Source organism: Cygnus olor, chromosome 1 (genome assembly GCF_009769625.2).
Source record: "Cygnus olor isolate bCygOlo1 chromosome 1, bCygOlo1.pri.v2, whole genome shotgun sequence".
Taxonomy (NCBI): Eukaryota; Metazoa; Chordata; class Aves; order Anseriformes; family Anatidae; genus Cygnus; species Cygnus olor.
In genome coordinates, this window is record NC_049169.1 from 122,086,779 (window position 1) to 122,113,193 (window position 26,415).

Consider the following 26,415-nt stretch of genomic DNA (forward strand, 5'->3'; position numbering starts at 1 on the left):
TACCCAGATCTTTACAGTTGCATAAATCAGGGTTACATTGCATGCTTCCTCTGTTATTTTTCTTCCTGAATGCTTAAAAGAGGTGGAAGCATGGTTAATGAAATACATGTTTTTTTTCTTTGAATATTTCTTTTACTGAGGTAGAATGTATTTTCCCAGTGATTAGAGGATGCATCAGCTTTGTTTGTTTGTGACATCCAGTTGTGAAAGCTACCCAGTCACCCAGCGAGGCTGGGCTTCTGAATATTGCCGATCCTTGCTCAGTCACACTCATTTAGAGAGATTATGCTTTTGCTTCCCCTTTCTCTAACTTCCCATTTAATGCTGAAAATGTAAGACAGCGCCTTTCCTCGGGACACAGATGCTATATACTGAGGGCTGTGGACAGTTCCTTGGACGCCTGGCTTGCAGCAGCATTCCTGTTTCACCACACAGCTTAAAACTGTTCCAGAGGTGGGAATAAAAACAGATTGTTTTCTCCTCTAGGACGGTCTTACAGCAGCTTTCAAATGATTTCTTTCTCCTGACTTTCAACCTTTTTTCCCCTATGTAAATACAATTCCCTGTATGTTAGATCTCAGTTATTACTGATACTACTGATCATCTGCACCCTGCATCGCTCTTACGGCTCTGAAAGCAGTCAATATAATGAGTCCTAATTCTCTGGACTAAGGACTCTGTAACTGGAATGAAAAGGTACAGCTACAAAACTCAGTGACACAGATGCTCAGGACAAACTCTTGGGCTTTCTTCAAAATGTCATTCCTTGTTCTAACAGAATTACTGCATTGTGTTGTAGAACTCATAAATTCAGACACCTCTGCTTGGATAATGTGCGGTATCCTTTTACAACATTCTTTTCCTGTAGTAATTCAGAAAGAGATTTTAACTAGTTTGAATCAGTCATGAAGGCATTTTTATCTGAATTATTCCCTGGTCCTCGTTTGATTTTCCATAATATATTTACTGGAAGAGCTTCTTTATCTTGAAATTCGAGGGGAAAATTGTAGATTTCTTTGTAACAAAGTACCTGATTATGTTGTAAGTATCAGCAGGGGCATTTATTTAGTTTCCCTTAGGGTGGTACTTCATCTTCTGCTTTACAGCACTTCGAAACCTTCAAACTTTTAAGTCTGCTGTTAGTAGAGTATTGCCTGCATCATGCATCTGGGAAATTCCTTACAGGGCGGCAATAGCCACAATCTACAGACTTGGTGAAAAACAAGCTCAGTGATCAATCCTGTATAAACTTTAGTGTGTAGTAAGACTCTGTGATATTGCTGTCATTCTCATTTCTATTCCCTTTAGTATTTTTATTAATTATTCACCAGTTCATTCAGTTAACAGTATGAGAAGACATTAAGTCGTATGGAAGGCAACACCCAGCATAACCCTTCTTTCTTCCAGATAATTTTCATCAACTTTAAACTCTATATTTACTTAAAGCAAAAATCTTCCTTTAAAAAAAAATGTCTGATTTGGAAGAAAATAACTGATTTTTATAACACCTTCTTGGTTTGTCTTCCACACATTTTTCTCATTTGTCAATTATGTAGGATTTTTTTTTTCGTAGAGAAATTGTCATCCCCCTTCATGGGATTGCATTTTTAGCTGTTCACAGAATGATGAAAAGAAAGAACATAGTGTCTGACAGCTTGAACACTTTTCTAAGTCTCTGTCCACTCCTTGTGTGGATTTTAGAGAAAGAAATTTTGAATTATGGGACAATCAGAAGTTAAGAAGGATAAACATATATATATATATATATATATATATATATTTTAACCTTCTTAAACTCCTGCAGAGGAGGGATCATGCCATGTAACCCCTGTGGGGTTGCCACTGTTGTCCCAGGTTAGGACACATCCATCATTCAGTTGCCAAGGGGCAGGAGTGCAGTGTTTGAAGAAAAGTCAATGGTCTGTCCGTATGCTTGGCATCGTTTCCTTATCCATGTGAAATGATGCAGACCGCTTTAGTTCTTGTTCTGGTCACAAAAACACACCTTTAGAAATGTTTCAGAGCTTAATGGTGTTTTTGGGGAGGTTTCTGAGGTGCTATTAAGCCTCCAGACCAAAATGTCAGAGCGTATTGTGGTTTGCAGGCAAAACTGGAAAAAGTGCCTGTTTTCACAAGCTCAAATAGGAGCAAGTTGGAAAAAAATAAAATCTGGGTCGCTGCTTGTGATGAGTAAGCAGTTAGCAGGCTACTGTCTATGGAGCCATTTTCCCCCCCTCTGGGAAGCAGTAAAGGAACATCAGAGCACCAAAATCCCAGTGCAGGTTATTAGGCCTCCCTTGTGTACAAAGTTTCTGCTGCCAGGTACTAATTTTACATTGTTGGACTGTATTAACCCCAACAAGGTTTCAGTTTCTTACCTTCTGTGCTCTTACTTCTTGGTAGATTTTTTTTCATATGGACCATTATAGATCATACTAATCTATGGAGAGTTTTACTGGAGTAAAACTGGAGCTTTATGAAATAGAACAAGCTTAAGAGTGCCGTAAAGTCACAGTAGACTGTAGCACCATAGGCGGTGCTGTCTGAAAGAAGGTAAAACTTATAGCCCCCCAAATTAGTGATATGCACTGCAATTTAATTTTAGAGCTAGACTGTAAATGCAATTGCACATATAAAGAAAGGAGAATGATGTGACCTAATTAATGACAGCAGAGTTGCAAATGAACTCTTGAATTCTGTGTTTTTTTCTGAATTTTTCTGTGGCCTTCTTTCTGTCTTAATTTTCTCATCTGTAAAATAGGTTGGCCAGGTGGTGTAAGCTTTGATTAGTGTTTGTGAAGTGCTTTGATCACTCTTTTAGCACTAATTACTACAAGAGTGTATTCATGCTTGGAAGTGAAGAGGCAGTCTGACTTCTGCTAGCAACCATAAAATGCAGGAAGCTGAGGACTGAACCCAGGACACGTTGTACTTGTGCTTCAGGATGGTGCCTGGAGCCCAGCCAACCTTCTGTTTTATGTGCCCTGGAAGGGAATTAACTGTGAACTCTCGTGATGCAGACAGCCTTTGGGTAATGCTTGTATCACTGTTCTGCATTATATCCACTTTGTGCAAATCTATGAGATGTAATCCTACATGGATTTGGATTTAGCAGAACCAAAGGCAGGTGTTATCACAGAGCCTCTACCCCTCCCGTGGCTGCAGGTGTCACATCACAGGAGAGGAGGTCCACTCTGACTGCCCCTAGCAGAGGACAGCCCAAATAAACCTGTTCTGCTTGAAAAAGCTTTGCCTCCTTGTTACTTCTCAACAGAAACTTGCAAGCAGAGTATGACCGTTTGAAGCAGCAGCATGATCACAAAGGATTGTCTCCACTGCCGTCCCCACCTGAGATGATGCCAGTTTCTCCGCAAAGTCCCCGCGATGCTGAGCTCATTGCAGAAGCCAAGCTGCTTCGCCAGCACAAGGGCCGCCTGGAGGCCAGGATGCAGATTCTGGAGGATCACAACAAACAGCTGGAGTCACAGCTGCACAGGCTGAGGCAGCTGCTGGAGCAGGCGAGTCCTCAGGCCTTTCTTTTTGAGATTTCTGTAGAGCGATTTTCCAAACAGGATGTGAAATGTTATCAATAACAATAACATACCACAAAATCATATCTGTAGAGACTGGTCAGCAAAATATATTAAATTGTTCTGTAGACTGCAAGTGGCAAGTGGTAAAATCACACTTCAGTATTACTTTTTTATTCAGAATTTAAATCATTTGTTTGCATGGATGTATTTACTTGAAAAAAAAAGAAAATTGTGTGTATTTATTGAATTAATAAAATATATACAGAGATGCAAGGACTTGTGCAACTCTACTGAACTGTTAATAACAATCTCTTCTTTTTTCCTCAATTTTTAGCCACAGGCAGATGCCAAGGTAAATGGTACAACGCTATCATCTCCTTCTACCTCTTTGCAGAGGTCAGACAGCAGTCAGCCAATGCTTCTTCGTGTAGTTGGCAGCCAGACTTCAGAAACCATGGGTAAGATCACTAAGTTCAGATTGTCATAAAACATACATGTTCCATTTTCAAGAAAAAAAAAAAAAAAGAAAAAAAAACCTCCTTAAAGGCAGAAACTACTCTGCTGCCTTGTTTAGTTCAAGTGAGAATGAAGTAGACATTTGCAGTAGTCTTCAATGTCACCTGGCTCTTCATATTCTCATTATGGTTCAGGCTTTTGGTTTTGATCATGATGCACACTGTAGCATGGATATTTTGACATGGAATGCAAAACCGAGCTAGGGCTTGAATTCTGAAAACAAACATAACAAAAAAACTATCTAATGGTTTCATTCAGATTGACTTTCAACTATGAAGCATGACATGGCTGATTTAAACGTACATAGTATTAATTATGGCTAAGAGATTAAATGTATGATTAATCATCCCCATGTTAACTGATGTGATCTTATTTTTAATATGTTGTTGCTCAAGCAGTAGGATAAAGCTGTCACTCTTCAGCAGTACTCATTTAGTGTCTTTTCTAAGTATCACATCAGATGTGCTAATAAACGTCATATGAGGTGTGGAGTAAGGTTGAGTAATAATATGCTGTAGATTGAGGTTGGAATTATTATTTCAGTGCTTTTAGTAACTGTTCTGTAGCATTTTCCTGATTTCCTGTTTGCTTTATAATATTTATTAGCAAGTGGTAAGCGTTTTATGTTAGTGAAAAAGCAGTCATCCGTTGCAGCATCTTTAAGCAAATGTACTTAAATTACTTGAACAAGATAATATTTGAAATCTGAAAATAACATTCAACTTCATACACAAGAATGTATTTAGTGTGCATCAGTGAGAGGCTTTTGGGAAAAGTAGAAGGCTTAAGTGGGAGCTTTTCACTGTGTTTTGTGAAAGAATCTATCCCAGTGAGAAGAAGAATGGGAAGGGATGTTCTCCTTGGTATGAGGACCTGTAGCTGTGGGAGATGCAACTTATTAAGGAGGTCTGTCTTCCCTCCTGAGTGTGGGTGGAAATGTCAACTTGTGCTGGTATCAAACAAGATGGATTCTATAGGTTCCACCAAAAAAAAAAAGAAATTGTAGGAAGTTAAATATTGGGGATGAGAGTACAATCACAGGTAACGGGAATTTGATTTGAATCATGTAATTGCATTACTAGTGAGTAAATATTTTGCTGTGGAATAATTTGCATTGACTTTTTGAAGAAACATCATGAATTCCATCACACAAAGTATGCTTATTAAAGTGCTCAAGAAAAAAAGGGAAGACTGATTCCCTACCATCGTATTAGAACTCTTTACAGATTCTTTTGCCTTTAGAAGGCCAGAAATACAATAATATACTTCCTTTCATTTGACTTAATCTAAAATTATTCTGATTTACATTGTGAGACTGGAATAAATTAACATGCTTATAATCATATAATCTGCTAAAACTTCCTAATTTGAAACAAATCTTTAGACATGAATTGGGTTTTTTTGTTTGTTGAATCGAGACTATGTGGAAGGACGGTGAGATGTTGAATCGTTATCACTATGATCATGTTGAGAGCCAGCAATGCAACAGGGTCAGCAGTATGGAACAGTTTATAAAAAGAATTACCAACCGCAGCTAATACAGTTTATTGTCACCTTTCACACCAGAAAGCATTTTTTGTTAGTCTGAGAGGCACAATTTAAAGCACAATTTAAAATATTCTAGAATTGTGAATGGAACCAGAATGGTGTCCTAAATAGTGCTTTCATATAGTGGTTTCATACAAGAATCGTGCTCCCAGTAGGGAGGGAGTAATAATTTTCAAGAAAATGCTGAGCATCTATAGGTCTCTCAGGCAATGAGATAATGTAATGGCAGCTTTCATATATTTTTCTCTTTGACAGGAGACCTTTTTTTTTTTTTTCTTCCCATCTCACTGCTTTCTCAAGGAGAGATTGCTGTAAAAAGCTCTCCACCACTGGTGGTGTCCAACCTGTTGGTAAAAGCAGAAGCCCACTCAGAGCCTTACTTGCAAATAGAAGAGCTTATCCTTTGATAACCAGAGACACCTAGGCAAGTTGAAAGGTTCTGCTTCTCTTCTCATAGAGTCCTAATGGGAAGGCCCTAGTCATTGACTTTTCCCTCCAGTACTGTAGTGGTAGTGTGGTTCTCTGAGGCTTGTGAGCCCAGAGGTTGTTGCTGAACTTTAATTTATTCAGGTGCCACCAGAACATTTGCCATCCACCCAGCTTTCCAAGCCCCTTATAGAAAGAAATTGGGAAGACTGGTTTGGGTAAAGTGGTAATTGATATCTGAAGATTGCTTGGCTGATGTCTTATTTTATTGTTATTTACAAGGAAATGCTCCAAAAAATCATCCAAGTGAGAAAGAATAAAAATAGTGTATTTTAAAGATAGAGCAGTCTTCAACGTAAACACATTTCAAGGTGTATCAGCGCTTACCAGGATGTTTGGAAATCAGTACCTGTTGTCAGTTTGCCACGGTAGTTCTTCTTAGTAGTTCTTTTTGGCCAGGACAGGAGAACTAATGCCCTCTTCTTTTGAAGAAAAACTTGAAAAACATTAAAACATCTGTTTTCTGCAGGCTTGCTGATAAGGTACTCAGCCTGGGTAGAAGTGGTAAGACCTTGCTCTAAGTTTTCACCTTGGCATCCAGCAGAGGCTGGAAGGACACTTATTTTGCTACAGCACCTCTGTTGGTGCAACGCTTGATGCAAAAATAGCTTATGATGTGACTTGGGTTGTTCTGGTCCGTGAACCCAGCACCAGCGGAAAGCTGAACGAACTGCAGCAGCCTCAGCAGCCATTTTTTAGACCATTAAAAGAAGCTGTGTATATGAATTAAGAGCTTCTTACAGATATTTTAACCCAATTTGTTTACTGGGGTGTGAAAAATAATTCTTGGCCAGTAAATAAGTCTTTTGAAACTCCTGGTCCTAAGGTTAGGCCAACACTACACTGAGTAATATGGAATCTATGCAGCCCTGAATTGTTCCTTTATCATCTCTTTTAGTAGACTTCCCACTAGCATGCAGCAGTGACAAAGTTTAAAGAATCTTAAAGCTAACAGCGAGGTAGCTTATTAGGTAGTTAGCAAGTTAGCTTCTGGGTAGTTTATTACTGAAGTTGAGTAGGGCAAGACTTTAGAATAAAGGGTCATTAAGTCATTTTCAAAATAAGGATATATCTCTCTGTGGTTATTACAACAGGCAAAATCCATTTTCTGTATTAATAGGGATAAAAGAAATCTGGTTAAAGGAGGATCTCATTCTAAGCATCCTTTAGGTGTATTCTCTCTTCAGAGGCTTTATTTCTACTAAAGGCTAGGGTCTACAGTAAAATCAACAGATGGATTTTGGTTATCGGAAACCACGACCAAAATAACCCCAGTAAAAATAAAATATATTGAATTTCCCATTAAGCTACTGCCCTATAATCAGGTTATAGAAATTATTCAGTGGGAGAAATGTATTTCGCTTTATTAAACTGCTGCTAAACCCTTTTATGGTACAATTGAATGTTCTTGGAGCGCCAATCTGATGCAATTAAACTGTCAGAAATATTAATACTGATGCAGATGAGAATCTAGGTTTCTACTGATTTATGCAGCTAGGCAAAGCAGCGCTAACATGAATCCAGTGCTATTAGAGAGCTCCTCAGTAGCAGCACTCACAACAGCAATTGCTTTTACCATTAATAGAATAAGAGAAGCTGAAACAAGGAGCATCATTTATAGAACGAAATGTTCCTGGCAGACATTTTGCCCCACTTCTTTTACCAGAGCAGGTTATTTCTTAAATCCCTTGCTACAAGTTAAAATCAGGGTTAATTGTTTAAAATTCATTGTTTAATTTTACTTAAATCCCAACACTTTAAAAAAAAAAAAGAGAGAGAAGCATAAGAGGCATAAAGAGTCAACAAAGTTCACCTTGACGATTTTCATTCTACACTAAGTAGAAAATGTGTTTAAGTGACCAGCCTTAGCTTTGTGAAGGACATATGCAATAGTAAGGTGTTACCAAATGGCTTCATAGTGGCTTAAATGCAGTGGTTTGCACTTGCTTTCCAGGCGAGGACGACCTGCTCAGCCCTCCCCAGGACACAAGCACAGGTTTGGAGGAAGTGATGGAGCAGCTTAACAACTCCTTCCCCAGTTCCAGAGGTAAGCCCAGCCACCCAGGAGCATGTGCCAGTGGAGGAGATTATCGCACTTGTAAATGAGTCGTGGATGTTTTGGGCAGAGCAGAAATTAAAAGTGCTTTCCATTCCTTTATCTTTTCAGGTGTTTGAGTTTGGTTTCAGGTTTTTTTTTTGCTGTTCTTTGTTTTTATTTTACCAATTGCTGTAGATAAACCTGTCCAGTTTAGAGTGGAGAAGCAACCTGCCCACCTGCCCCTTCCTATACCTCAAGTTTCCTCCACAAGTAGCAGTTGCTAGATAAGTGGATGAAACAACATCCTCTTAGACTCTTTTTTCCTTAGCATTTTCTTCTTTCCAATTTTGCTGTTCTTCTTCTCACAGCTTCTCTCCTTCAGTCTGTCCTCTTGCTGATTTATTTTTAATACATCCTACCATATTTTTTCTTCTTGCCTTTTTCCAAGAAGAATGTGGTTCTAAATAATATTGAAGTTCTGAGTCAAAATTCTTGACCTTGTGGTACGTAGGTTCTGAGTGATAGAGGAAAAGCAACTGGACTGCTTGATTGGGCAGCATAGGCTGTATATATACAGCCCCAGCATTTCTTCCAGTATTTCCATTTTGGTCATTCATGTTGTTTTCTAAAGAGAGGCATTTGTATTATTGGAATTTTATTTTTTTCAGCCTTTTCTCATTGAGGAAAGTTCTTTTCTGAGCCCAGAGAAAATACCCCGCTGCCCAGAAAAATGACTTGGATTCCTAACAGGAGGGAGGAAGTTTGAGATGTTACCTGACTCAGTGAAAGAAAGCTCAGACATAAACCTGTTGGCAGAAGAAAGACCCCATGTCTATTGATAGATACCCTATTGGGTGAGTTTCAGCAGGGGCATAGACAGCCTTCAGGGCCTCTTGCACAGTTAGCACACGTCCCTCGGAAGTTCTGTCATAGCTTCGTGCCTTAACCATCATGCTAGACTTTCAGTGAAGTCAAATTTTCTCCATCCTTTGATTTCAAAGTGAGCTCAGCTCTCACCATGCATCATCTATGAGCAGTGGAAAAGGAGAAGGCAGTATAAACTGTATAATAACTCATGCTACAGATTGAAAGATGGAGTAGTATAGAAAACTACTGTTTAAGACAGTCTAATACAATGTATCATTAACTACACTGATCTCCTCCTCAATGTTATATGAGAAGCTGTCATATGGCCAGCCCTCATTTTACCTATTGTATTAACTCTCAGACACAACAGATGAAAAATCTTTGGAATATTGGTATGTAGACAAAAATGGGCATATTCATAAAGTTGCTCTGTATGTGAGGTTCCAGCAGCCAGTGCTTTCTTGTTAGTGACCATCATTTTGTAAATACATTCTATTTATGAGATCTTGCATAATTTTATGTGTCTAGCTGCAGACAACCATATGTTAAAATGCTCACCCTTCACTGGGGTATCTAATTTGTTATCATAGCTGATGACACAGACAAACAGTGTTTCTTCTTAAAAACAAGCTTAGTCTTAAGTAAAATAGGAGCAATTTTCAAAACAACAGTTAATGAGTTATTTAAAATACAGCGGTTCATTTCCTGTGTATGAATAGGTAGAGATCAGTTTCTTAGATACCACCCCCTGCTATCTGAGAGTAGAAAAGTTTTTTTATTTCCTTAGTGAAAAATAGAAAGCTTCAGTAATAAAACTAACAGAATGTACAGTCTAGTCAAAAAAAAAAAAAAGATTTGAAATGTGTAACATTAGTTAATATTTTAGTTCAGAAAGTTAAGCTATAATTTCATATTTGCATTCTGGTGATGCAAAATGTGGTAATTTCAATATGGAGAAATAATACATTTCCTGATTTTGTTTCTTCATTCGGTAACTGAGTTAAAAGTGGATTATGTGATTATAAATATCCTTCAAACAGATTTCAAGAAATACATTCAGTACCAAGAAATGATGAAGTGAAAGTGGTAAAGTATTTGGTGGGACAATATCCTGCTGAGACAAATGAAAACAAATTAGAATGAGTATGTTCAGCTAACAATTTATTGCCACAGATAGTGCTGATTCGGAGAGCTCTGTTTTCCCACTGCTTATAAATATGATACCTTTATTTTTCTGTCCTTGGACTCTACAGCAGAGAGACTCCTCCACAGTACTTGGCCTCTGGATTCTGCAAGCCCTCCTGTCCGTGAAATCATATATCACTCATATCAAGTTTTCTAAAACACAGCTGCTGTTTGTTCCTGCTTTCCTGCCTGACTAGCAGCTGTAGAGGACAAAAACATTTTCTAGCAGAAAGAATCTGGCAAAATCAGGCTTCCTACAGGACTCTTCCCCATGGCATGATCAAACCACTTCTGGGCTTTGCAAGAATCTGCCTCTTCCCCTCTCTTTGGCTACTACACAGAAAGATTGGTCCATATGGGAGAAAAAGCTGTTCACTTCTTGTGACTTGTACCTTACAGTTTGGGCTGAAGAGATTAGTGCCACATTTAATTGGGTTTCTTAGTTCTTCATTATAGTTCTGGATTCATTTGCATGAATGCTAGGTTTATATAACTGTTTTTGATTGAAGAACAGGAAAGGTCAAACCATCTATGGAAAAAAAAGTAGTTTGTTATACAACCAGTGCAAATGGCTTTCCAGTCACTGGTTGTTGTAGAAGGCTGCTGACATTGTCAGTTTTGCTGAGACCTCGTGGAAACTTCAATAATGAAATTTTCTTCTACTCTCATTTTAATAAGTGATATTCTCAATTGAATATCGTCATATTGCATAAACAAAGCTTACATCCACAGATGATTTGCCACAGCCTCATTTAGACCATCATTATGAGATGGTGCCATCCGTATGCAGTCAGATTCTACAGGTATCAGGGATCCTTCTTGGGATTTACAAGACTGCAGACAGGAGAAAAGGAAGCAAGGCTGATTGGTCCCAAGAAAACACTGAAAACACATCTTTATCTTGGGTTTCCAATCTGTAATAAAGCATTGAAGTGTAATTGCAAAAGAGTTAAAGCAGTGGCAAAGCAGACTGAAAAGAGAGCATAATATAAGGATTCAGAAGTGGTGGAAGTAGCATTTTATTTCTTTGTATTACAGGTTGCATTGAATGTCAAGCCACTTACAGATATTCAGGAAAAAGAACAATAAACCCAAATGAACAATAAGCACAAATGTATAAAGATTAAATTCTCTTAAATTAATTCTTCTTTTTAAGTAGAATTAAAAAAATGTCTGATGCAAGAAACACCGCCATCCCAGATTGGCATTCATAAGTGTGTTCTGTTAGAGTAACTCATAAAATATTACTTGAAAGATGAATTCAGGCTACATGGATTAGGTGCTACCACCTATAACGCATACTGTCTTTAAGAATTAAAACTATCAGGAAGATAGGTTAAAAGTCCAATATTGACTAGTATTAGAAATAACTTTGTTTATTTCTATACTAATGTAGAAAGGGCAGTCAGCTGTGATATTCATAGACTATGCTCTGAAGAGCTACAGAGGACATTGTGCACACGTCAAAACCTACCTAGACTGAAAATGAAAAGAGAATAACAAAATGAAATCCAGGAAGGGAAGGACATTCGTCTATATAGCCTGAAATTGGAATCAGTTGAAGAAATCTGGGGATGTATTTAAAGACCTGGGAAGTTATCAGCAGTACATTAAACATTGTTTTGCTTCGTGGCCTGTAAAAATAAGCATGTTAAATTTTAAGCTGAATGTCCAACTCCAGCATGTCACAGTGTCGGGAGCAATACTGCTTTTGAATAAGGAATATAATTCTGGGTATCAGTGCCATGAGGATAACAACAAATTGGAGGAATGCAGAACAAGATGACAAGAGCAAACTGGATGCCGAAGGCTTTGGTTTATGAGAAAGGTTCAGAGAGCTGAATAAACAATGAATACAGAAAAGGAGAGAATTTCTGTGCTTGGGTGAACCGAAATATAGTTGAACATCACAGGATAGAAATTAAAATCAATGTTTAGTCTAAATATCATCAAAGCCATTTGAAGAGTAAGCTTTGATCATGTTGCAAAGTAGTTTTCTAAAACAAATAAAGCTTTTATTTTGGACTTCTGAAACAAAGCAATAAAATTTAGTAGTAATTAATTTTCACTCACCTGGAGATAGATTTGTTTTGATTATGGTATTTTCCAAGCTTTTGATACTCAGAGATGTTTTAAAAGAGGCATCAAGACTTCATGGCATTCATTTTGAATGCATTTTAAAGAAGCATGCATTAAACAAGTCGTATCACAGCTCCTTGTAAACAGGTCTCAAATGAAATGTCTTGTGTTCCTATATACCTTTTATTGTTGCTTTTTTTCTTTCTTCAGTTTAACCTCTTGACAGTTCTTAGCATTTCTTAAGTAGCACAGGACCTCCGTGCTCCTTGCACAGCTTACTGTTGGTGCTGAAAGCTGTTTGATTTCCATAGAGGGAAATTCTGCTGAATACCTGATGATTGCTGTCCTTAAGGAGTTTTTCTTTCCTTTAAATCTGTGAGGTTTCCCATCCATTCCTCCTTTACTTTGCTGCTCCCAGCAAATTCACAACTACTGCAGCTGCTTCAAACAGCTGCTGTGCTAACTCAAAACAGATGTCAAAGCCAGAGGTCTGACATTTAGTGGAAATCTACTATTAAATACCACCTCAGTGGTTTATTTGACCCTGGTAGATAATGGGCCACAGAGGAAAACATTTTCACACTGTATTTGTGCCCAAGCTACTAAATCTCCAGGGAATTAGTTCACAGTTAGAAAGTAAGATTGGCAGGACAGTATTTTTAAACCCAAATTCATCTCTTCTGCAGCATTGAGGATAAACAAGTTGTATAGTTTCAGTTGGATCTTATGGTGAACCAGACTGTTTTGTGGTTACAGTTTTGTGGCAAATGCCTTTTATGAATGAAACCCAGAGGTGAATTTAGGGACAGAAATTCTCGAGTTACTGAACTCAGTGAGAGAGCTCCCCATAATTTCAGTGCAGAGCCCTTGCTTGTGGAAGTGGGAGCAGTGAAGTGGTTAGAAATGCGACCGTGATGGCTTCAAAGAGCTAAATGTCCCTGACATCACATGGAAACCTTTGGAGAGGGATCAGCACTCACCATAATTATTTAGCTTAGTGCTGCTTAATACAGATGTTGTCTTGTGCAGTGAAATTACAGGATCTCACAACAATAAATAAATGGCACTAAGGAGGTTTTGTTTTATTTTTATTTCATTCACATCAAAGCATGCCAGACACATTCTCTTCTCTCAGTCTTGCATCAGCCAGGCTCTGTCACTCTGTTGTGAACGGGACTAACCTAAGTGGGACTAGTAACTTTGATCACTGCAAATAATGGAGTTTCTTTTATTTTGGCAGCAAAACGTCTCATGACTCAGGTTTTTCTTTCCTGATTTACTGAATCACAAGAAGAATACACTGGAGTAATTACACTGTACAGACTTCTGTAAATACTCTCCTAGTTGAGCTAGCCTGGCCTCTTCTGGAGTGTATCCCCTTCCTCTGTGCTATGGTGTATATATGGTATATATACCACAGCAGTTAGCCCAGGTGGCTGAGATTCCTTATCCCTCTGTGATTCTGTAGCTTCCTGATCACTCAGGATTATCTGCCTGTGGCAGAGTGCTGTACTGTAGTGGCTGAGCTGCTCTGCAGAGTTCTGCAGTAGTGATTGGGAGGGCTCGACCTTATCTGATTTTTAATACTCAGTCCTGATGTAAACTGAGAATACTTTAATGAATGACACAAACAATCAACTTTTTTTTTTTTTTTGAAAAAAAATGCTGTTTGCAGATCTCTCCTCTCTGCAGCCTGCCCTTCTCCTGCATTGTGTCTGAGAGGAGCAGTGCAGTAGTGCTCTGTGCTTTGATGTGAAACTGCATAGGTGCATGAAGTTTTCATTAGTGCCTGTGCTTTCAGGTTTGATTTGATAGTTCTCTGTATAACTTTGTGGGTGATGCAATGTCATGTAGATTTCCAAAAAAAGGAGAAAAAAAAATGATTCCTTTATTTTGGGAGGGGAGGAAATCTTGAATTGGGCAGGAGCAATACATATCAGGCACCTGTGCATTGTGTCAATATTCTGATGTCTTCAAGAATACAAATTTTCAGAACTGTATACATTCGTATACAAAGAAAAAAAAAAGTAAAATCCATTAAATCCTTTTTAATCTTCTTCCAAAAGAAATTAGCTGTTACTGTAGTAGCATTACTCTTTGTTGCATTCAAGAAATTCTAGGGTGATCGCTCACCAGCAGTTTAGTGTGGAGCAGAGCTCTCCCAGTTACCTTTAATTAAGTCCATTCATTTTCTGGTAGAATCCAGTCTTTCCTTCTCACATAGATATTTAAACTAGGCACTGAGTAGCCACAAATTTAGGTGCTCGTGCAGACAGGGTAGGCATCTCTTAAAAGCTCCAAAAGGATCTAGCATTTTGATGTAGGCAGTTCTTCCTCTCCTCTTACCCAAGCCTCCCTCATGCTCCAGGACTTTCTCACACCTGTGTTGCAGTTTCTGGAGGTCTCAGGAAGACCACTGACTGATCTAAACCTTGGAGCTCTTCCTAAGAATAAGATCAAAGTGTGCAAAGGGTTTTATATCTTCATTGTCAAGGCTTTTCTGTTACATGATTTCTGTCAGTGAGGGGTTCTCTTCTTCCCTCCTAGGAGGCATTTTTGAGCATTTGTGGCTCCCAATACAGACACCCGAGTAGGTTGCAGGGTGTGTAGAGACTCAGTTAAGTCGTCTTGCTGAGTTAGGCAGGCCTGCAAGGCAGGCTGAGTGGACTGCAGCTGGGTCTTTGGTGGGTTTTAGCCACATAAGTCCCATATTGAGTACCTAAGTGGAAAGGAACAGACCTTTCATTAATAAAGCTGTCTAGTCAGAATAGCCTGAAATTCCACAGGAAGGTAACTTAGCCTGTGAAGAAACAGGACGGATAAAACTATGGTAAGTCCTCAAAACTGAAGCTACACCTCTGCAGCAGTCAAGCTTGCCCTAGTACCTCTGTGCAGCACCGTCTGTGTGCAGTACAGATTTAATCTGAGTCAGGGCTCCTCTTAAATCCAGAATAAAATCCCACATCCAGAACATGACCTAGAATCTAATATTACTGCTGTTTTTATTATCATTTCTGATAGTAAGTATGTTATAAGGAAGAGGGAGAAGGGAAGGCAGGGAATAAAACCTTTTCTGTTCTATAAATGATAACCTTCACTGTGAAGGCCCTTCACAAGTTATGCCAGCCTTTTCTATCACTTTAATTTTGTGTTTGAATAGTGGCTCCAACCTGTGACTGTTCAGTGATGCCACTCACTGTCTCTGTCCTCTCCTCCTCCCCATTACCAAATTACCAAAAGTTCAACTTTTCTCTGTTGCTGACCCTTGTTCTCCTCCTTGTAAAATACCTGCAAAGTTATTTATCATCTTCTATCCCTGCCCTCTATGCAGGCCACAACACCTACAAAAAAACTCAACAGCAATTAGGTCACTGTTATGCTGACTGGTGTGTTCTCTCTCACACAGCTTTCTCTCTCCCGGTTGTCTCGTACATTGTTTACAATTACATTATTTACAGCAGCTCTGGGACAAAGATCATCCTCTTTCTTGAACAGCATCTGCCTCAGAGATTCTCTTGCCTAAGACTCAAAGTCTGGTGGTACCAGTGCTCCCAGTAATGCACCAGTGGCAGTGGAGCACTGCTTGTGGAGGCAGCGAGTGCTTTATTGTCACTTGTATTGACATACAGGGTGTGTGTGGGGGGCTGTTCCTGCTGTCCATTTTCACCTGGCTTTCTTTTTTAAAACAAGTGCACAACACTAAGTGATTGAGAAGAATCTGCTTGATCAAAGAATGGCTTCTGTACAACTTCATAAGAGGCATCTTTTCAGCTAAAGTCATTATTGCCTGCTCGGTTTTGTTCTTGCAGCTTAAAATTGTTGAGAGAGAAACTCTCCCTTTTTTTACCCTTTACTTGATTTTTTTCCCTTCTTTGTGCCTCTGCTCCCCCCATTTTTACAATGCATGCAAATCAACTTGCTAGAAATATCATCTGTAGTACATTTATCTTGAACGTGAGAATAGTGATACTGCAGTCTAATAGCTTGAGATGTAAAATAAGTGTGTGAACATGTGTATATATGAATGTATATGCAGATATATACGTAGGCAGTAATAAAATGTAATGTGTCTGGATAAATTAATTTTGAAGTTGGGAAGCATGATTTTACCACCAATACTAATTAGCAGAAGTACTCAAATTGATGAAATTTGCATGCCCAGAATGTGAATTCAGATTTTCTCTGTCATCCTTATCCTCAACTGAAGGGGTTGTATGTCAGTTTTAGTGGTTTTCTCAAGTGTTTTTGCTAAGTTAAAACCAAACAGCAGATTACAGAACTCTTCTTGAATAAATCAGCCCAGAATCGTCAGTGGATTTCAATGTACTTGCAATCTTTGTTTAAAGCAGAAATACAGTTATTTAATATTAAATTCCTAAATCAAAACTGAAGTGTCTCTTACAGTGTAAAAAATATATTCGCGTGTGTTGTTGTGTTTTTTTTTTTCTTTCTGATATTTCTTCCACTTCCTCTCTCTGTTCCTAAAGGAAGAAATGCCTCTGGAAAGCCAGTGAGAGAGGTTAGTGAGATGCAAGCTCACTGCCATGGCTTCTGTTTGTCACATCTTGCTTTCTGTGCCCAGCATGTGTGTGACAGCAGCACGGGTTCGCTTGGTTTTGTTGAAGAGCGGGGATTGTCTTCTTGTCGTTTTGGTTTTGTTTGATTTTGCTGAGTGCATTCTCCATGTGTGCTCTAACAGTACCGTACCTCTCAACTCTCCACGGAGACAGTGTTAGCCCAGGGACGTGCCTTCTCTTACATCCTCCCAGAGATGGAAATTCAGGAATGGGGAGGAGGAAACAGTGCATTGAAATTAAACCTTTGTATGAAAAATGTGTGCAGTGAATAATGCTGCTGCTATTCTCGTGTGTGAACAAAACAGCAAGACCCATGTCCCTTGCTGTTCTGCTTACATACTTAGGATTTTATTTGCATACGTGTGCCAATATACCAACCATGATCCCCAGTAATGAAATATTTTCTTTCCTTTTTCCTTAAAACAGTGAGAGTTGAGAGGTATAAGAGATTGAGGTGTATTAATGTACTGATGTACTGTTGCATAGTGAAGAATGCTACTAACACTCGCCAGCTCAACAGCGTTGTATTCAGCGATGTAAACGGGCAGCGGCTTCCACTGCACTTTGGATGTGGTTGGTTTGATGCAAAACAGATTTCAGAATTTGTACGTTGCTGCTTGTTCACAGAGGAAAATGTTTTGCGCCGTGTTGTCACAGCACCTTTTAAAGGATTTCCAGCGAGCCTTTATTTTCCCTCTTCAAAGCTGCTCTTCACTCTCCAACCAGAGACAACGTTTGCAAGATGAATTCCTAGGGAACGTTATTAATAAAGATAAAATATTCAGAGACTGCCTGAGTGCAATTGCAGGTAGCTGTGAAATGACCTTTCCTGTACAGATGTTCAGCGTGGATGAGGCCGAACCCAGTTTGCAAGCGCCCGCTGTCACAGTGGGGCGGGCTCACGAGGAGGCACGATGCTGGGGTTTTGAGTCGGGCTGCTCTGAGCCCCCGGCCAGCCACACGCTGCTCCAGAGAAGCTAGGATTTGTTCTACCACTGGTGCCTTGAAGTACAGTGGTTCTCTGCATATGCAGCTTGCACAGGTCCAGCTGTTTTGAGGAGTGAGATCCTCAGTGCAGATTAAGTCTGTCCTGAAATGTCAGATCCTTTCATATGGATCAAAAAAGGGTGCTTGGCACGTCTTCAGACTGCACCAGTTTAGAAATTGCATGGACCTGATTTCGTATTCAGCCCTTCACGTTCGGTCTGAGAGTTGTTCTTCAACTGAGCAAAGCAGGTTGTTGATTTCCATTATCCTGGTTCACGTTTATTCATACTGTTCAGAAAAAGGAAAAGGTTCTGCTGCTGAGGACATTTGCTACAATTAAAAATATAAAAGGTTAGAAAAATGGGCATGTTTTTACCTGATCTGATTCCTGCAGCATAACCCTAAAAACATTGACTTCTTCAGTGAATTGCTTACTGCTCTCCAGTGGTATTTGTGCTCACTGGCAGTGCCAGAGGGTGCTTAGTAACTTGCAGACCTGAATATAAAACACAATTCTCTGCGTGCCCGTGAAGTATATGAGCTAAGTTACAGAACAGCTTTTGCTTTATGCGTGAACCCATTTGTGCAACGTCAGATCATGTAGTTTTAAACCCACTAGGCCAGGTTTTGATCCCATTACTCACATTAGGTATTGTCTTTGTGTGTAATCCCATGGATTTCATGGCATTACTCAATATGAATAAGGATATCAAAATCCATGCTACCAACAGGAAGGATTTCTCTTTGGTGGGGGAAGGGTTAGAAATCTGGGCTGCTGAAAAGAAACTGCATTGTGCTGGGGTTTCTTAATTTACGTTCTGTCCACTCTTTGGAGTCTGAATGCTCCACATTTATTTCTGTGACAAGCTGTACTGTGAGATTGATATTCAATTACTGCGCCCTCACCCAAGGGCCTTAATTCCAGTATAGCCTCTAAAGCAAATTCAGCAGATACGAGGCACATCATTCTGTGTGCAACCAAAAATGATGTAGCTAGTGTCTGCAGAAAGAGGAATCTCCTGCTTTCAAAGCAATTGCACCTGTATTAGTATTCCTTCCATTTTATGTCTAAGCTGACGCTGTCCATGCCCATGTTGAGTGTTATTGCTGCATTTCAAAGACTGTGCTAGTATTTTTCTTAAATAACATCTTCCAACCTTTCAGTGCCTGAAGCATGGATAAAACAACTTCAGCTTTAATGTGAAAAAAAAAAAAAAAAGAAGAATGGAATTAATGCCTTCTTTGGTGAAGTTATATGAAAAATATTAATAATAATGAGTGGGTAGCTATGATATATATTTTTCTAAGTGCTTTGGGGACAGTATTTTTCTCATTTGCTTCTTAATTAAAAATGTCAGTGTCTTACTTTTCAATCTCACAAAGGACAAGAAAGCAAGTATTCAATAAGAAAAAGCAGAGCTATATATAAACAGTGCATTTGACCTCTTAGAAGAGGGTGTATTTGTTAGAGTACCAAGAAATTACTGCGTATGTTGTTTTCAACTACTTGCAGTCATTATTGTCCTACCTGCTACTCCCATGTGCAAGAGAAGCAAAATCCTAACTGCCCCATAGCACTTATCCCGGATATTTTTCCCTGCATCAGTCAAAAGGTTGCTCAGGTCATGAGAGCCACAGGAAAGGGGCTCAGAAACCAGAGCGCCCCAGAGGAAGGGCAGCCTGCTCCAGGTCGGTGCTGCCTGCCCGCAGCCCTGCTAGCTGCCTGCAGAGGATTCGCGGAAAACCTGTGAAATACCGTACTCTGCTGTGCAGGTCACTTTGCAGCAGGTGAGGAGTCATGAATCTAAATTAGACCACCTGTCCAGTCTGCCTCTGGTTCCAGTGCAAGGAGGCGTAAGGTAAAAAAGAAGGACTTTTATCTTTTATTTTGTGCTGCAAAACTGCTCTTGGGCTGGTGATGTCCTTAACGCTGAGGTAGTTCCCATGGTGAGCACCTCTCAATGTGTAATGCAAAGCAGCGTGAGGCCCTTAAAAAGCCCAAACCCAAAGCATGGTAGACATCATTAAATAAATACAGAAGCACCTAAAGTGACTGAGTATTGGAAGGCTTGATTTTGGCAGCTTCAGAAAGACTTAACGTGGAAGCTGGTAGGCTCAGTGTGGACGCCCGCCCCCACGTAGGGATGGCCACAGGGTGCGGAGCTGGCAGGAGGACGTGTGTAGCAGCCCCTGGGCCACCCGGCTCAGAGCTCTGCTGTTCGATTCACATCCAAACCACATCCAAACCGCTGGCAGTGTGGTGGTGCCTGGCTGAGGTTCGTGGCGAGTGGCTGGAGCAGAGCGGCGCTGCCTGTCTGCGCTGCTGCCCCGTGTCCTCCCCTCCCAGGCGCGGTGCGCTTCACGGCCCAGCTGCTAGCGCGCACTGCAGTTGGCGGAGGTTTAGGATCGTGCCCTGGGTGCTGAGCTCGGATGGCTCAGGAGGAGGGACGCGATTGTTTGGCTTCTCTGCAGAGGAAGTTGTGGCCCGTGATGCAGGGAGAACATGGAGTTAGGTCTGCGTAATCACCTCAGCGTCACCCCCTGCAGCTATTGTGGAGGGAGATCAGACTAAAAGCGTGGTTATTTCAAAAATAACAGAGAAATTAATAGAGAAAAGAAGAAAGCATTAACATACATTCCTGTAATTTGTATGCATTAAAAGTATTTAATCTAGGGATCTCTGGATCCATTAGGTCTTCTTGGCTTGTGTTTTAGTTGCCTGAGTGATTCAGCATTTTGCACCTACTGTGGCAGACTTCTAAAAGACTTTTATATTTTCTTTTGATTGAAGATTTTTTTGATTTTATATTTTCTTTCTAGATGTAGACTCTTTCTATAAAATCAGCTTGCTTTTGTTATCTTTACAGCTCTGTGTCTGATAGAACAAAATAATATTAACTAATACTAATTTTTTCTGAAGATGGGCTTTAGCAGCTCAAGTTGCTGTAGATCCATGGAAGGGTGATGATCACTTTTCCTGAGCTGGAAATGAGTGGTGTTGGAGTCCCTGAAAAGTCCTGGAATCCCATCACTGTTCCTAGAAATAACAGATGGCAATGAACCTGAATGAGGGATCATGATCCCACAGGCAGCGTTGCCTCCTGCTGCTGGTTAACGCTTTGCACCCTCCTGTCTGGTGTCTGTGGGCTGCTGCAGGTGAGGAAGAAGAGCATTTAAAGCCTGGAGTCTGCTTGAAAGTAGCTTGCAGCGTCAGTATGGATGATTTGTAGGGATGATGCAGGTTACCCAGGTTATACCAGCGTTATTTTGATACGGCCTTGATACCCCATGCTATAAATATACTTAAGCATATCAAAGTTTCTGGAAAGTAGAGCAAAGCAGCGGCAGTGATGTTTCAGTCTACCTGAGAATCTCTCACCTAAAATTACTGCTTTCCTATGACTGTCAGATTTTCCCTTTCTGTGGTCAAATTTCCTGGACTGTTCTCAGCCAGAGGAATTGTACTATAATAAGGTAGATGAAGATTAAAGACCATTACTAGAATTGCTTATGAAAGTTTATGCTAGCATTTAATTACAGCCTGCCTGGTGCAAGGAAGAGATATTATCCCTTCCATCTAAAATAAATGTGGTAGCACACATTTACTTTAAAGTAAGCTATATTTTTGACCAAAACTTGGCAGCAATTTTTCATATGCTCTTACTTGACAAGCTGATGAGTAAATTAGAAGGTTTTGCTTAGGATGAATAGATGGCTCTACATTAATGATTTATATGTGAAATTACTGTCTGATGCATCTATTTCTCTGTACATTAGTGCAAGTAGATTAGAACCAAGTGTTTCTTTGTATTGATATCAGACACAGTGCCACACACAGCACAGCTCACTATGAAGCTGGCAGCTTGTTGAGTAGATATCATTTAGATGTGACATAATTTTGTGGAGTGAAAGCTACATTCAAAAAAAAAAAAAAAGTAGTATTTGAATGTAAAAAGTGGTGGTAGTAGTTCTCCAGGAGAAACAAGCTTCTCTGGATATTTCTTAGGTCATCTGTTTTCTATTCCATACATGCTGGTGAATGTTAACTAACATCACTCCAGGCTCCTGTGCACTGTCAAAATGCCAACCACAATCCTCGAACATCTGGAAGGGAACGGGCATTTCTTCCAGCTTGTGTTGGCGAGCTTGGTTTGTCCCACAGGGAAGCATCATTCCTGTTGTTAAAGATGACAGTTGTGGCAGGAGGGACAACAGCAGTAGGTGGGCAATGTTAACAGTCAGGCTCTTGCACCGTATAGGTAGTGACTTGCATGGGAGGTGTATCTGGGATGTCCCTGTCATGTCTTGTCTTCATTTGGGTGCTGCTTTCTCCTGGACCATGGCAAGCACTCAGCACTTAGGCTAATGCAAAGCGTGCCCGAGAAGTAGAGTTGTGGGCAGACAGTTTTGAGGCTTCAGTGCTTTCCCAAACAAATACTCTACTGCAAGTACTCTCAGGGAGTAAATCAACCCCTCCAGCCACAGCAACGTTGAGTTTTATTGAGTTTTCTTCCCCTGCTAAATACTTCCACTTGCTGGCACTCTGCAGCTTGGGGACTGCTTGAGCTGGAGGTCGCATGCACTTTGCATCTAAATAAATCTTGCTTCCATGATTATTTTCTAATGCCTTTTTTAACTCATTTATATGTTTGGCCTCTACATCAGCCTGTGGTGATGAGTTCAGTAATGTAATTATATGCTGTGTGGAATATAATTTCCTTCTGTTTGTTTTAAGACCTTCTGTCTGCTTGTTCCTCCTTGTCCTTGCAAGAAATCTTGAACTCGGTGCTTATCCTTTGGGGTGTCCAGATCTCTGTCATATTCCCTCTGCAGTCATACACTTTCAGGAGGGAGACTCCAGATGGGGTTCAGCTGATCGAACCATATTTCTGTCATGTGAGATGCCAGGGGGTATCCAAGACAGTCGTAGAGGGCGGCAGGACTGAGGCAGGACTCAGAGAGGATACCCACCGTCTTCTGAGCAGCAGCTGGAGACCAGCTTAACGCCAGGTGCCTCAAATGACGACTTTTGGCAATTCAATCTCCCTGCCTTTGAGGCTGTTTAGTCTCTAATGTTGTTGAAGCAATTCCTTGCTGCTGATCAGCATTGCCACCTTTAACTTTCCTTTTGCAACAATGGAAAAATGAGTGTGAGAAGAAGTTACAGGTTTCATCTCCAGAATTTTTGCGCTTATTTATTACTTCTGCACAGGAGGTCCACGTGCTGTGGTTATAGCATCTCAGGACTTTACAGTGGTTACCAGTGAGGAAAAATGTGCAAATAAACCACTGCGTAGTAGTTGCTTGATAATTGCAGCATCTTTGTTTTCATTGGACTGAAAAGCAAAGGGTATCATTAAAAACATGGAATAAACTGCAGACGTTGAGCTTGGTCTTTGTTTTAGTTACCTGTGCGGACATCCTGTTGGGACCTCTTGGCTTTAATGATGTAGTTAATTACTGCTGATCTGTTTGTTTCTGTTTTTCTCCTTGATAGAACATTGAGTGGTCAAACACTTTGCAGAACCAGTTGGAAACTTTCCTGTGATGTCATTGGATTTAATCGTGGCTTTTGGTGAACATTTGTTACGATACGGTTTCTTCACTACTGGGGTTTTTTTGGAACACAAACATGCTGGCTTACTGTCAACGTAGTTTACACTGGCTGTTTAAGCTAGTATTGCTGTTAAGTGCTTCGTGAAATGGGCAGCTTTTGCTAATGATGACACATGCTTGTCCAGGAGACTGTCTGGTGTAGTCCATTGAGAGTGGTGGTGAGCTGCTCGCAGAGTGATGTATCTGTACCTGGCCTTTTCTTTTTCGTTATTTTTGCAGTATTTTCTTTCTCATTTAATATCCTCTTCTTTGACTTTCTTTTTCAGGCCACAATGTAGGAAGCCTTTTCCACATGGCAGATGACTTGGGAAGAGCAATGGAAACCTTAGTTACAGTGATGACCGACGACAAGGTGTTAGAATAGCAAGATGTGTTTTACAACTTCAGGCGTCCCGCATGGTTTTTATAATATTCATACTACAAAGAGGATTAGACTGTAAGAGTTTACAAGAAAACAAATCTATATTTTTGTGAAGGGTAGTGGTACTATACTGTAGATTTCAGTAGTTTCCTAAGTCTGTTACTGTTTTGTTAACAATGGCAGGTTTTACACGTCTATGCAATTGTACAAAAATTATAAGAAAACTACATGTAAAATCTTGATAGCTAAATAACTTGCCATTTCTTTATATGGAACGCATTTCGGGTTGTTTAAAAAAAATTTATAACAGTTATAAAGAAAGATTGTAAACTAAAGTGTGCTTTATAAAAATAATTGTTTATAGAAACCCCCTTTAAAAAACACAAAAAAAAATATTGAGGCAGTGCATTTGTTTAATATCATTTCAGCTCTGCAGCTGCTTCAGAGAGAGATTCATGTTCTGTGTTCTTTTCCTTGCCTGTCAAAAAGAAGGAAAAAAAAAAAAGTATTTCCTGCAGCAACATCAAAACGGCCAACTTACATTTCTCATTGGTTTTGTCTGACTAGGGCTGGCTTAAAAAAAATCTCCTGAACTTCCAGCGAAGGTAGTTATTTCACCTCTTTCCGATAAAATTAACAGTTACACGAATCACACAGCTAGTTTGCAATAATTAAACGAAAGAGCACATTACATGACAGAGTCTGCAAAAAATGAATGGAAAAAAAAAAACAGAAGGAAAGAAGGAAGGAAAGGAAAGAATTTAATGACTGTCCTATGCGCCGGTGTTTCCTCTGCTGACTAAATTCCTGAATGTTATTAGTAAAGGAACGTAGAAATTGCCTTACCAGATCAAACCTCTGGACCTTACTGTCCAGTACTCTGCTGGCCAGGCCAGCACCCCGTGCTTCACAGAAGCGGGGCACAGCTCTCCCCTGCCGCTGCCACCGTTAGCATCACTTCGCTGCACACGAGAGAAGAAAGGGGGAAGCTCCCTCCTGACCCCATGTGGGCTCAGCTTCTGGCATGAAGCACAAGTAGGTTTCTCACTGAGCATCTTTGCTTGTATAGCTTCCGGTGCTGTTAACGAACACAGAGCTACTCGATCCTCTGGAAAATATAAACGGACCTTTCCACAATTCTTGTCTCAGCTTGCTACAGCGGCTGGTCCCAAGGAGCTGTAATGCAGTGAGCAACCTTTGGGAAAGGCTGTAGGAGAGTTACTGCTGTTCTTACACGTGTATGGTAATCAGGTGAAGGTAGCCACACTGCTCCATGATATATTTATCATCAAAACAAAGGCCCTGATGCTTTCTCCTTCCCCATTTCTCTCTACAAGTAGTACCGCACAATTAACAATAAAGTGAGAAAGAGAGGAACTGACAGAAAAACAGATTAGCCACCTAACTGCAACTCGTGAGAGGTAGGTCTGGGTATGAGGTGCTGTCAGCAAAAGCTTTACCACTTCATTTTCTTAACCAGCTTTTAATTTTATCTTAGAATACATAGAAACACACCGTCTGACTTTATATTGCAAGAGTAAAAATCCGTTACCTCTTCTTGTATGAAGTGTAATTAAACTTGGGAAAGATTTTATTTTGAATGCTAGTTAACATTGAACATGGCTAGTCATGCTATTTCTACCTCACTTTGGTTTTGTGGTGTTCCTGACAATTACGTACAGATAATGTTACATCACCACTCGTCCATTGTGTGAACAGGTCTCATCATTTAAATAATAATGACAATAATTTACAAAGAATAAGTACAATCCCCCCAAGTCTCTGCTTTCATAATAAAGAGCTTTTTTAACACTTTATTACAGTAGGAACCCTATGTGTTTCTCACGGTCTTTTTTATCAGAAGGTTTAAATTGAGATCTGAGAAAGAGCTGGGTTTCTTCTTTTTTTTTTTTCCCCTTATACATTAAACCTTCTCTTCAGAAAAAAAAAATGGAGGAAAATGGATTGCACGGTTGTTTTCATCAGGGTTTTGTTTTGTTTGTTTTACTTTATAGATCTTAGTTTTGGAGTGAGTCTGTCAAAAATATTTAAAAAGTTGAAAGCTTTATCGCTGCTTTTTTAAGCATAATTTGGGAATTATTTCATATTCCTTATAATGACAAAGTATTAAACTGTAAAACATAATCAGTGTAATTGAATACATAAATACCGTATGGCATGTTATTTCATTGTTACTCAGTACTGGGTTATTACTTGGATATCATAATATATTGTGTTTTAACACCAACACTGTAACATTTACTAATTATTTTTATAAACTTCAGTTTTACTGCATTTTTCACAACATATCAAATTTCACCAAATATATGCCTTACTATTGTATTATATACTGCTTTACTGTGTATATCAATAAAGCACGCAATTATGTTATAAAACGTGTCATGTTTTTTACTGAGGTTCTGCGGCCGTGCGGAGCAGCTCCCCTCCAGTGGCCCTGCCTCACGTCCTGCTTCTGCAGCATCCTCATGCCGGCGGCGCCGGGCCTCGGCTCTGTACGCAGAGTGCCCACGTAGCACTCAGGATTTGGTTGGGAGAGGACGAGAGGTTCCTCCTGGTTTTGTTCTTTCTCCCCATCAGTATTTTGGGCAAAGCAGAAGCCAC

The 26,415-nt window shown here is 39.9% G+C and overlaps 1 protein-coding gene across 25 annotated transcripts in view; it reads left to right on the forward strand.

The window, feature by feature from the left end:
* DMD (dystrophin) overlaps positions 1 to 26,180 on the forward strand; it is a 1,063,969-nt gene extending 1,037,789 nt beyond the window's left edge. For 17 of the 25 annotated variants that reach the window (XM_040530983.1, XM_040530955.1, XM_040530927.1 and 14 more), the window contains 4 exons: positions 3,275 to 3,518; positions 3,868 to 3,991; positions 8,038 to 8,130; positions 23,699 to 26,180. In XM_040530983.1, the coding sequence (XP_040386917.1) occupies positions 3,275 to 3,518; positions 3,868 to 3,991; positions 8,038 to 8,130; positions 23,699 to 23,796 (559 nt within the window). In that variant the 3' untranslated portion in view covers positions 23,797 to 26,180. Of the gene's footprint in view, positions 1 to 3,274; positions 3,519 to 3,867; positions 3,992 to 8,037; positions 8,131 to 16,739; positions 16,772 to 23,698 lie in introns of all 25 variants that reach the window. The other 8 variants (XM_040530986.1, XM_040530994.1, XM_040530935.1 and 5 more) reach the window with 1 other exon arrangement.
* Positions 26,181 to 26,415: the final 235 nt, after the last annotated feature.